The sequence below is a fragment of the Cervus canadensis genome, chromosome 21 (assembly GCF_019320065.1).
Source record: "Cervus canadensis isolate Bull #8, Minnesota chromosome 21, ASM1932006v1, whole genome shotgun sequence".
Lineage (NCBI taxonomy): Eukaryota > Metazoa > Chordata > Mammalia > Artiodactyla > Cervidae > Cervus > Cervus canadensis.
Genome location: NC_057406.1, coordinates 50,500,023 through 50,512,070, shown reverse-complemented (window position 1 = coordinate 50,512,070; position 12,048 = coordinate 50,500,023). Strand labels below are relative to the sequence as shown.

General features: G+C 45.3%; 1 protein-coding gene across 1 annotated transcript in view; it reads left to right on the top strand.

Annotated features, from left to right (window-relative positions):
* The window catches only part of PAH (phenylalanine hydroxylase), a 79,123-nt gene extending 68,290 nt beyond the window's left edge, over positions 1-10,833 (top strand). Inside the window, exons 9-13 of the mRNA XM_043441224.1 lie at positions 638-694; positions 3,940-4,035; positions 4,555-4,688; positions 8,026-8,141; positions 10,221-10,833. Of these exons, the coding sequence (XP_043297159.1) occupies positions 638-694; positions 3,940-4,035; positions 4,555-4,688; positions 8,026-8,141; positions 10,221-10,264 (447 nt within the window). The 3' untranslated portion in view covers positions 10,265-10,833. The remainder of the gene's footprint in view (positions 1-637; positions 695-3,939; positions 4,036-4,554; positions 4,689-8,025; positions 8,142-10,220) is intronic.
* Positions 10,834-12,048: the final 1,215 nt, after the last annotated feature.

The following is a 12,048-nucleotide window of genomic DNA, read 5'->3' as shown; positions in this document are numbered from 1 at the left end:
ATATATATGCACACACACCCACACCCACACACACACACACACACACATATATTTATATATGTGCTCTGTCTGCTGCAAATCAGGCTGGAGCAAATGTTGTAAAAGAGACAGAGACCACTAGAGGCTTCTGAGTTGGGAGCTGTGATGAGAGGTGGCCCGTGACATCTCAGACTCTCCAGCTGTGGCACATACCAGGACAGATGTCAGGAACTTCACAGCAAGTCTCCTATGGTGTCTTCAGGGGGCTTGGTGAAGTCTCATCTAGTGCACCAGGAATATTCCGCTTGAACTGTGGAAGGATAATCAGAACTTGAAACGTTAGACACAACCTACCATGTGACCGTGAGCAGGTCATCTCTTTCCTCTGTGCCTCGGTGTTCTCTTTTGTAAAGTGAATAGAGGACTAGGCTTCCTCCACAGGAAGGAGAGGACTAGGCTTCCTCCACAGAGGAAGTGTGACTCTGTGAAGTGTGGTCAGGGAAGCCTTGACGGAACAGTTAGAGTGTACCTGGTCCCTTCTGAAGGTATCTAGCCACTCATCCCCTTCCTGTGGTCAAATACGAGGTGGGATCTGAGGGTCAAGGCTGAAGGTCAGCAGACCCCAGCCATGTCAGTGCCTGTTTCTCTGCCATTGCAGGAAATCGGCCTCGCCTCCCTGGGTGCCCCTGACGAGTACATTGAGAAACTCGCGACAGTAAGTACCCTCTCTCCCTGCTGGCTGCTGGGAATGTCTCGGGTCTTTGAAACTGCTGTTTTCCTGAAAGCCAGATCATTTGAAAAGAAAAAATAAATCAGAATGCCTTGCTTACTTTTGCACAAGTGACATTTCACATATTGACTTCTTCTTGGTGGTTTGATTTTGAAATCAACTACACACAGATGTTTCCATGTAACTTTAAACAGTATGTCTTGAAAGCACCAACAGGCTGTAATGATAGTCGTTGGGAACCCCCTTGAGTGGGTGGGAAGTAGTCTAGATTCACATCTTTGAAGAGGAAAATATTTACTTTCTACCTGACGCTGGGGCCAGCATGAGGATCTATCCTTTCTCAGATCCCAGGTAAAAGTGGGAACTGGGCTCTGCCTTCTAACCAAACACTCTCTTCCGCAGGGGGTGACGACTCTCATCCGTAGACACCGTGGATGAGCAACTTCACGGCAGGGCCTCCTTCCTGTAGACCCCCTTCCAACTTGACCGACGCACTCCTAACCTCTAAGCCACATTTTTTATAATGTGCTCAGCTTGGAAGATAGGAAATAAAACTTTATGGTGGAATTAGGGACTTCAAATTAATGCACACATATCATTCAGTTCAGTTCAGTTCAGTTGCTCAGTCGTGTCTGACTCTTAGCGACCCCATGGACTGCAGCACTCCAGGCTTCCCTGTCATTATGATATATCAGTTTAGAAGTTTGTGAATTTATGAGAAGGTTGAAACCTCCCAGATCCTTTCTCACTGCCCAGCTGCTCTGAGACCCCGGGCAAGTGGCTTTTGCACCCTCATCTCTAAAAATGGATACAATTGTTTATACCGTTTCCATCTCAAAAGTACATCATGAGGATCTTGAGGATCAAAAGAGTTAAACTTGTGTGGATGTGAGTTTTTAAAAGCCAGATGCTGTGCTGATACAAAAAGTGACTTTCAAAGAAACTGCAGAACTTGATAGAATTTCTCAGTTGTGAGAAAAAAAATAAACTGAAATACACAGCATTAAGTTACCTGCTGTAATTGTGATAAAAATATTCATCACCAACCTAGCTTCTCAAAAACAATCTTATTATTGATATACTGATCTGGGAATAGTCTTGGGGCCCTTGCTCTGCCTTGAGACGCTGTGTCACTGTATGTTTGTAACTTCACCTCTCTGGGCTAAAGACGTCTCATCCATATGTGAGGAGCTCAGACTGACTCAGTTCTGGCAGCCTTCCCAGGTTTCACGTTCTCTAGTACAATAAATAGACTTACCTAGAAACCCTGGGCCTTGGCTTTCTCTTGGCCCTATTTAGTAGGAAAGAAAGTGAAAGTCGCTCAGTTGTGTCCAGCTGTTTGCGATCCCATAGACTATACAGTCCCTGCAATTCTCCAGGTCAGAATACTGGAGTGGGTAGCCTTTCCCTTCTCCAAGGGATCTTCCCAACAGGGATCAAACCCAGGTCTCCCACATGGCAGGTGGATTTTTTACCAGCTGAGCCACAAGGGAAGCCTGAGAATCCTGGAGTGGGTAGCCTATCCCTTCTCCAGCAGATGTTCCTGACCCAGGAATCGATTCTAGAACCTTATTTCCCAAGCCATTTATCTGGGCCATGTTGCACTGGGAGCTATTGAAAGGAAAAGACTTGGTTATTTGGGAGGCTGAGTGCGGTGACTGACAGGGATTTAACACGGATTGTTGCATGCTGGGGATATTGAATAATAATCTGAGAACCGAGAAGGAACTTTGAGGCCAAATAAGGAAGGAGATAGCTCAATAAAATGCAGTGATGAAGTTTACTGTGGGTAACTGACACACAGCAAAGGGCAGGTAGACAGCAGCCAGAGGCTTTGGCAACCACACTCTATGCCATGAAAAGGGTACAGGGGGATTAAAGGGGCCAACACTACTAAGATCCAGTGCAGCCAAATTAAAATTGATTAGTTAATTAACTAAAGGGGTCAAAGCTAAGGATAGAATCTGATTACTAAGGGAGAAGCAGGTTCACACTGTCAGGAGTTAGGGGTTTTTTCCCTCCCCCTGGAAGGCCTCATGACCATTATTTCTTGTGAGGCATTATCCGTCTGCCTCAGCAAAAGTGTTTATATGTCAGATGAAGATTTTATATTGGATAAGAAGGGTAAAAGTTGATGAGGAACTTACCTGGTGCATTCCTTGTGAATAGACTGAAGCTCAACCTTGCAGAAAAGGATGGGGTTAGGACTTCAGGCTTACATGGAGCTGACAAAATGGAGTTGGTGTGGTTCAGTCACACAGATAACAGGATACTCCCTCACTGATTCTATCATGACCCGATTCCCTACCTCCCACTGAGCCTGATGGGATTGTCTGGTAACTCCAGCCAACTTGGGGGAGCAGCTCCCTCTAGCTGATGCCACAGAGAAGAAAGAGGAGAGGGTGGAAGAGTTCCTGTCATAGAGAGTGGCTTGTTGGGGATACCCTTTGGGGGCTTCCTTAATACTCTCCCACCACTTCCCATCACTTCTTGCAGTCAGTTCAGTTCAGTTCAATCGCTTGGAGAAGGCAGTGGCACCCCACTCTGGTACTCTCGCCTGGAAAATCCCATGGACGGAGGAGCCTGGTAGGCTGCAGTCCATGAGGTCACTAAGTGTCAGACACGACTGAGCGACTTCACTTTCACTTTTCACTTTCATGCATTGGAGAAGGAAATGGTAACCCACTCCAGTGTTCTTGCCTGGAGAATCCCAGGGACGGGGGAGCCTGGTGGGCTGCCGTCTATGGGGTTGTACAGAGTCGGACACGATTGAAGTGACTTAGCAGCAGCAGCAGCAGTTCAATCTCTAAGTCATGTCCGATTCTTTGTGACCCCATGGACTGCAGCACGCTGGCTTCCCTGTCATCACCAACTCCTAGAGCCTGCTCAAACTCATGTCCATTGAGTCGGTGGTGCCATCCAGTCATCTCTGTCATCCCCTTCTCCTCCTGCCTTCAATCTTTCCCAGCCTCAAGGTCTTTTCCAAGGAGTCAGTTCTTCACATCAGGTGGCCAAAGTATTAGAGTTTCAGCTTTAGCATCTTGCATTCAGCCAACTCTTAATTCAACAGGTAACTGGATAGGCTAAGACATAGCACAGAAAACCACGACCCCAGGTCAGGCTGATTCAGAAAACAGACCTGCACAAACTCCCACCTGGGCACCTTGTCTCTGGCCCTGGGTCACCTGCTGCTTCCTTGTGTACGCTTTCAACTTGACTTTCCATTTCAGATTTACTGGTTTACTGTGGAGTTCGGGCTCTGCAAGCAAGGAGACTCCATAAAGGCATATGGTGCTGGGCTCCTGTCATCCTTTGGTGAATTACAGGTATGAACCGAACAGGAACCATGGATGGATTTGAGAGTGGTAGGTACAGCAGACCATTCATTTTCCCTTTGTACTGTCGAAACCCTCTTATATCCACTTTGAAACTAAACCTCAGGGTTTCTCCTCAAGTGATTGACCTCTTACCAGCTGTGATTTGGTTGTGACTGTGGGTTTTAGAGATTGAAATTGAACTGCAGATACACAGGTCTCCAGACCAGAGGGGCCTCCTGAATCTAGGGTTGAACTATGCATTGGGACATAGGCAAACACATACCAGAAAATGTGGCTGCTCCCACACCATCTGTTGATCACCTTACCTGAAAATGGTTGGGGTAAAATATTCCTTTTGATCCTGATTGCTCTCCAGTATGTGCAAAATAATTTAGTTCACCTGCATTGGGACTAGGGTATGGCAGGAATCAGGATAAGGTGGGAAGGGATGCACAAATAGCCTAGGGGATGCGGCAGGGACCAGCAGCGCTGACTTAACCATGACGACTTTCCATTTGGGACCCACAGTATTGCCTATCAGGCAAGCCGAAGCTCCTTCCTCTGGAACTGGAGAAGACCGCTGTCCAGGAGTATACGATCACAGAGTTCCAGCCTCTTTATTATGTGGCTGAGAGTTTTAATGATGCCAAGGAGAAAGTGAGGTGAGATGGTAACCAAGCTGGGCCAGCAGCCCTTGGGACCTCCTGACTCGACCTGGTGCTGCCGGTCTGTGGGAGGTTGGGCAGGAGAATGGATTTCAGTGCCTACAGCAGCGGCGTGCGTCAGACAGTCTTCTCTCCCCACCCTGTCTCTTTCCACTCCCTGTTGAGAGAAGTGCCTTCCTTTGCAGGACCCCGTTTCATAGCTTATTAGCCGAACATGATGACCCCTGCAGACAGGCCTACCACCTTATCCTTGCTCAGTGCTGCCATCAGGCCCACCCCTGAACTCTCCTGTGTTCAGAGCGGCCGCAGAGGTCCCCCATCAAACAGCACTAGACGTCTTCTCACCCAAGGGAGTCCTTTGCCACTTTATTCTCCTACATACTTGCAAACTCCCTCCCTCCCCTCTCTTCAGCCTTTATCCGCATTTAACCGTTTTTGTGTGTCTGTCTCTAAACAGCTTGCTTAAAATCACTACCCAGCCCTGTCGCCCCACCCCCACCCCCCAGTACTCCTTACTGGCTCTGTGATTTACTTTTCTCCTTAGCACTTATTAATGTCTAAAATCTTGTGTGATTTAAGGTCCCTGAGGATAGGGGATTTTGTCCTTTCTGCTCTTTCCCCCGACTTCAAGAACAGTGCCGGACACCTAGCAAGCACTCAGTATTGCTGTTGTTCAGTTGTTAAGTCATGTCAGGCTCTTTGCGACTCCATGGACTGCAGCACACCAGACTTGCTTGTCCTTCACTGTCTCCTGGAGTTTGCTCACACTCATGTCCATTGGGTCGTGATGCCATCCAACCATCTCATCCTCTGAATCAGTGAGTAACTGGCAAATGTGCCAATCTCAGAGGCAATTCAGCACCAGGCTGGTGGAGCGGTACCAGGACTCTGAGACTCTCAGCTCCCCTAGAAGATGGCCCTGCCATCAACCTGCCAGAGCCACACTGCTCCCAGCAGGTGGTAGGCTGGACAGAGTGTCTACTTATACAGGGCAGCCATGATACCATTTTTACTACTTCTTTTGTTGTATCTTAGCAGTGATGTGTAATAAATGTAAGTCTTACAGGCTTCTGGGATCCCTGAAGCTGGGCATGTCAGCTTTGAATGCACCGGGCTTAGGTAACCAACAGTAAAATGGTAGCCCACAAATGTACTTTCTTTGACCCCAAATGACTCCCTTCACTCTTTTCTCCAGGGCCCTTAGGTCCTTCCTGCCATTCTTTGCCATTTTTCTCCTAAATTTTCACCCTTACTGAGAACCTAGGCTTTCTGTAGCCCTAAAGGTTCCACTCTGCCATTCCTGGAACTCCTTTAGGGTTATGGATTTTCATGAGTTCATGCATTATTCCACCAAGGTAATTATAGTTACGGGTAAGGTGGCTCAGACAGTGAAGAATCCACCTGCAATGTACGAGACATGGGTTCGACCCCTGGGGTCGGGAAGATCCCCTGGAGAAGGGAATGGCTACCCACTCCAGTATTCTTGCCAGGAGAGCCCCATGGACTGAGGAGCCTGGCAGGCTACATGCCATGGTGTCACAAAGAGCTGGACACATGTGAGCAACTAACACTTTCACTTTTCAAGATGCCTAGTAGCTATTTTGTACCAAGCATTGTTCTCAGTGCTTTTCAGATACTAATTCATTTAGAACACAAATTGCAGATAGGGGTGCAGAAACATTGAAGGGTAAGTAACTCCCTCAGCGTCACACAGCTAGTAAGTGGCCGGCCCAGGGTTTGGACTCAGGCAGTGGAACTCAGAGCTGGTACTCTTAACTGCTGAGTTGCACTGAGATTCCCACATGGACAGGCCCTTCTGGAGATGACTCTCTCACTCAGGGAGTGATCAGCCCCAGGCCAACAGGGAAGACCTTGCCAGGACATGGGCCTCTCTTTGAAATCCCACCTGCTCTGCTAGTGTCTGCTTCCCCTGATGACTTGTGGTAAAGAACCTGCCTGCAATGCAGGAGACGCGGGTCCATTCCCTGGGTCAGGGAGACCCCCTGGAGGAGGAAATGGCAACCCACTCCAGTATTCTTGCCTGGAAAATCCCATGGACCAAGGAGTCTGGTGAGCTATATAGTCCATGGGGTCACAGACAGTCAGACATGGCTGAGTACGCACTCACTCACTGCTAGTGTCTAGAGCCCAGAGGAGACACAAAAGCTCTCATCTGCTGAGAGCTGGCTCACAGAACGAAAGAGAATTCAAAAAAGGAAGGGATCTGAGCACCTCTGGGATACCCTCAGTGCACCCCAACTAAAAGAAACCAATGCCAACCATTTTCAGTTTCAGTATTCAAGCTCTAGCAGAGACAGGGCTGAGTTTGTTCACACACCCGCTGCTTGACCTGAGAAGCGCTGAGTGGGCCTCAGACTGACAGCCCAACTCATATACCTCCAGTGGGGGAGGTCAAGTCCCCAAAGAAAAAACAGGCTGCACCCTGGAATGAGGGACGAGGGGAAGAGCAGGCAGAGTCACAGGTGTCTACTGCTTGGTTCACGTCACCAGCTGGACTGAAGGCTTTTTCCAAAGAACAGATGGGGCAGGATACTTAACCACTTACTCTTCATGCATCCCCAGTCACTAATAAAAGATTCCTCCCAGGCCCAGGAGTGATGCACCAGGCAGACAGGGAAGTGAGGGGCCCAGGCCAGATTCAGACTACCTGTATTCTTTCCCTTCTTTACAATGTGTTGCCAGCATGGCCTTAGTAGTTATTTAGCTTCCTCAAGCTTCAGTTTCCTCATCATAAAATGGGAATAGTAAAATGGTACCTTCCTCTTAAGGTTTTTATGAAGACTAGTTTATTAAATAGTTAATAGTTAGTTAATAGATAATAGTTGTTAAGAGGATAAAACAGTTGAAACTTGCTCTAGTTCTCAAACATAGGAGGCCCTCAATCCATGTTAAGTTTCATTCATAGTGTTGTCTTCAACTTTGAGAACCATGTTTTCCTTCTTTGCATTGATGATCAAGCATCTCAGAGGTTTTTTCCCTTCTATAACATTCTTTGGCTAGATTTTACTTACTCCTTTTATTTTATTTAATGATAAGAATTTGGCCTTATTGTATACTGTGCTTTTATTGTAAGCTACTTCTGACATTTTGGAGGCATGTGCCTAAGTGTGTTTGTATATACACAGACACACCTACCACATACAAAGGCTTCCCAAAGAGGACCTAAAACTCCATTTCACTTCTCAGCCCAGTACTAAAGCCCCTGGTGAGGTTTCAATGCTACTAATAACCAAGTGAATGCCACTGAAAAATCTTTTTAAATTACTTTTCCCCAAATGGTAGCCTTCACTCAGACCTATGATTTTGGTTTCAGGAACTTTGCTGCCACAATCCCACGACCCTTCTCAGTTCGTTACGACCCATACACTCAACGGATTGAGGTCTTGGACAACACCCAGCAACTTAAGATTTTGGCTGACTCCATCAGTAGTAAGTAACGTACACCCTCCGAGGCCATTCTCACAGAGGATTGTGTTTTCTTACCTTCATCAGAGGAACAGTAAGAGATGTGTTAAATGTTTAAGAAAAACATTTCCAGGGAAGCCACTGACTTATTGAGAGAGAAAAACTTAGCAGTAAAAAGCCAGAATTGCCTTGAGTGTCCTCTCTGCTTTGACCTTCCTGGATCCCACCCCACCTCCTATGACCACCACCTTTCCACCCTGGCTTGTTGCTGCCACGTTCCCCTTTCTCTTTGCATTTTCACCCCTTCCCCTCTAAGTGTCCACCGGACCTTACTCTGCCTGGAATACCAGCTCCCAAGGATAGATTTTATCTACTTTATCAACCACAGAGTAGTTCATCCATTGACCTTTTATTTTTTCTGGACAGCAAGAATTTTATAATAGTTGTTCTTAAAAAGTTATTGTGCTCTTATGTTCATCTCCCAATTCTTTCTAGCCTTCAAATTCCCCTCGAGCAACACTGGCCAGCTCTTAGTTCCCATGCATTCCCCTGGCCTTTGCCCATACAGTTTTTGTTTAAAATACTCTCTTTACCACTCCCATTTAGGGACCCCATCCCAGTTCATCTTTCAGTTGTTCATACATATCTCTTCTTAGGGTAAGTCTGGTTTGGGTGTCCCTCCTAGGTCTTGGCCTTCCCATAGATCCCTCTCTCAGAGCACTTATCATAGGTTTTTTATTTTATTTTTATTTTATAATTGTTTACTTGTCTGTCTCCCCAACTAGACTTGAGCAGAGGGCCATGTCAGGTTTGCTGTCAAATCCCCAGCAGTTAGCCATATTCCTAAAAATCATATTAGGTACTCAAGAGCTATTGAATGAATGGACAAAACCACCCAAGGATCAAGTTTTAAAGGGAGAAGTTCTAGTCCAAGGGGTGGGGAGTTTCTGTCTGTAAAAATGTGCTAAGAAAGGCCAGAAGGGCTGGTGGACTTGGTGTATCCCTCTCTACCCCTGTGATGTTGCCTGAGGCCACTGCTAATATGCAGAACTAGCCCACTATACTCGTTCCCATCAGGTATGGCCTCCCTCCCATAATGAGCCATTGTGATAAAGTCCAAGGCTGATTCCCTCCCATAGATGCCATCTTGAACACTCAGCTGGAATAATCTGTTCTCGGAAGAGGCCAGCCATGGGCTCTGGAGGCTGGGGTGTGAGAGAGAAGGGTTAGGCCATAGCCGTTTTCTCTCTCTCATTTCCCCTGAGAAAGTGAAAATAATTTCAAAGACTATTATTTATAAGAGGTTTCTAAAAATCACTGACTAACAGATTTAGGAACTGGAGGGTCCTTAGAGTTTTGTGACCTTATATAAGGCCCCATCATCTCTATACTGTCCTCAGGATCTAGGCAGCAATAAGGCTGGTCTGTCTCCAAGTCCCCTTCCACTTCTATGAAGAGTCTGTGTCCTTGTGGCCCTTTGGCGTGTGAGAATCTGGCATGAATGAAAGTGACTCCATCATACCTTAGTCTGGTGGTCTGGCAATCTAGGCTGAGTTCTCTGCTTAGACCATGCCTTCTCAAACCTCGTGTGCCTCAGAATCACTTGGAGAGCTAGTTAGAAATGGATAGTCCTGAGTTGTACTCCCAGACTAAATTCCCTGTATGTGTGATATGAGTCAGGGACTTGTATTTGTAATGAAGCCCCAGGGAATTCTGACATGGAGTAGGGGTGGGGGGCAATGTGAACCCTACTTTTAGGTCCTGTGGCTTAGCTCTTTGCGAACATCTGTGGATGGTCATGTGAAAAGGAAACAGAAAAGCTAGTGATTTCCCTGGGGAGAAAACTATTACCTCCTTCCCTGAGAAACAGACAATGGAAAGAGGAAGCTTAATTACATTAATAGCTCTTTAGCACTTCCTACAACTTGGAATCATCTGTAATGGCTCAGATTTTATCACCCTAACTAAGCTATCAGCTCCTTGAAGGTTGGGGTAGTACCTAGTGTATCCACACACCCCACTGATTCCCTAGCCTTTTACACACTGCAGACCCTTGAAGGGTGTTTGTTCACATATGAGTGGCTCCTTTGTTTTTCTTTGTAGGTGAAGTTGAAATCCTTTGCAGTGCCCTCCAGAAATTAAAGTGAAGTCACAGACAGAGCCTAAACTGAGAATCTCTCGATGGAAATCCAACTACTTCTTTCATTTCATCTTAAAAAGTGTAAAAAACAAGCCTTAATTCAAAATGAAGCCTTAAATCCTTTTGAGAGCAAGATGGCGGGTCAACAAATAAAATCATCTGAAATGACAGCATATTAATAATACCCCAAAGCATAATGGTGGATCTTTTGGGGTCATCTGTGATTTAGAGATGATAATCTCATACTCTGAATTGAATTAAAAAATCAGTAACCTGTCACATTTCATCAAAGTTAATGAAAATTTGGGACCTGCTTTATTCAACCTTCCTAAATACTTTCGTTATTTGCTGTAGAGAATTCCTAAAGGGATATATATCCCTCACTGTGAAACACAAGCCTATCAGAATTGAATTTCTGGATTTAATAAAAATTTTAGCCTACAAAAGGCATTTTCTGTTTCAGGGAACTATGATTCTACTTACTGCTTTATTATTTTGCCTATGTAGATTTTCTTTAATTCAGAAGCCTATTAAAATCAATACAAATATTAAAGTTCATAATGTAATATCAAAATATTTTTGTGTTTTATTATCATCATAAACACTGGTATGGAAGGTGGTAGAACTCTCCATCTGATTCAACTTGCAGTATCATTTTCCAATCAATTGTCAAGTCTGTTTTGGGAGACATTTTGAAGACATTTAAGGTGCAGTGCGTACATGCCAAGTCACTTCAGTCATGGCTGACTTTTTGCAACCACATGGACTGTAGCCCACCAGGTTCCTCTGTTCATGGGTTTCTTCAGGCAAGAATACTGGAGAGGGTTGCCACTTCTTCCTCCAGGGGATCTTCCTAATCCAGGGATAGAATCCAAGTCTCTTAAGTTTCCTCTATTGGCAGGTGGGTTCTTTACCACTAGCACCGCCTGAGAAGCCCCTTTAAGATGCAATAGATGTTAATTAAAATCCCAGATGGTAGATTTTCAGTAAATATTCATTGAATGAATAAGGGAATACATTTATTAAACAGCAAATCTTCAACAAACGTAAGAATTTTAAATACATTAAAAAAAAAAACGTTAGCAGTTTCTCAATTTTGTAGTTTCTTGGAATGAAATAATCCTTTCATTGCTTTAGAAATATATTAGCTGGATAAACTTGTAACATGAAAGAATGATCAGAGTTTCAGATTTCCCACCCATTGCAGGGGATCACTGTGATAATCTAAGTCAAGTCTGGGCAGTTGACAGATTTTGACTTTTGTTGGTTGTGCATTTTACGTGACTATACAAATATAAGAAACAGTGGGGGAAAAGCAGTGTCTTGAAAGCTTTGCTTTGAAATTCTCACACCACTTTATCATTTTATCATGGAAATAGTTAAATCGTCAATGATTTTTGTAATACTTCTGCAAGTGTGATTCTCAGACCAGTTGTATTGTTATCAACAGTAAATCCAAGGCCCAATCCCAGCCTTGTTGTTCAGTTGCACCTGACTCTTTGCAACCCCATGGACTGAAACACGCCAGGCTACCCTGTCCTTCACCATCTCCCTGAGTTTGCTCAAACTCATGTCCATTGAGAGTCAGTGAAACCATTCAACCATCTCATCCTCTGCACCCCCCTTCTCCTTCCCTCACTTTTCCCCGGCGTTAAGGTCTTTACCCAAATAGAATATCTGGGGATGGGACACAGATACCTGTGTTTTTAAGCACTCCAGTTATTCTCTTATGCCCAGCCACATCTACTGGGTACCTCAAGTTTGAGAAGCCCTGATTTCTGGTGGTCAGTT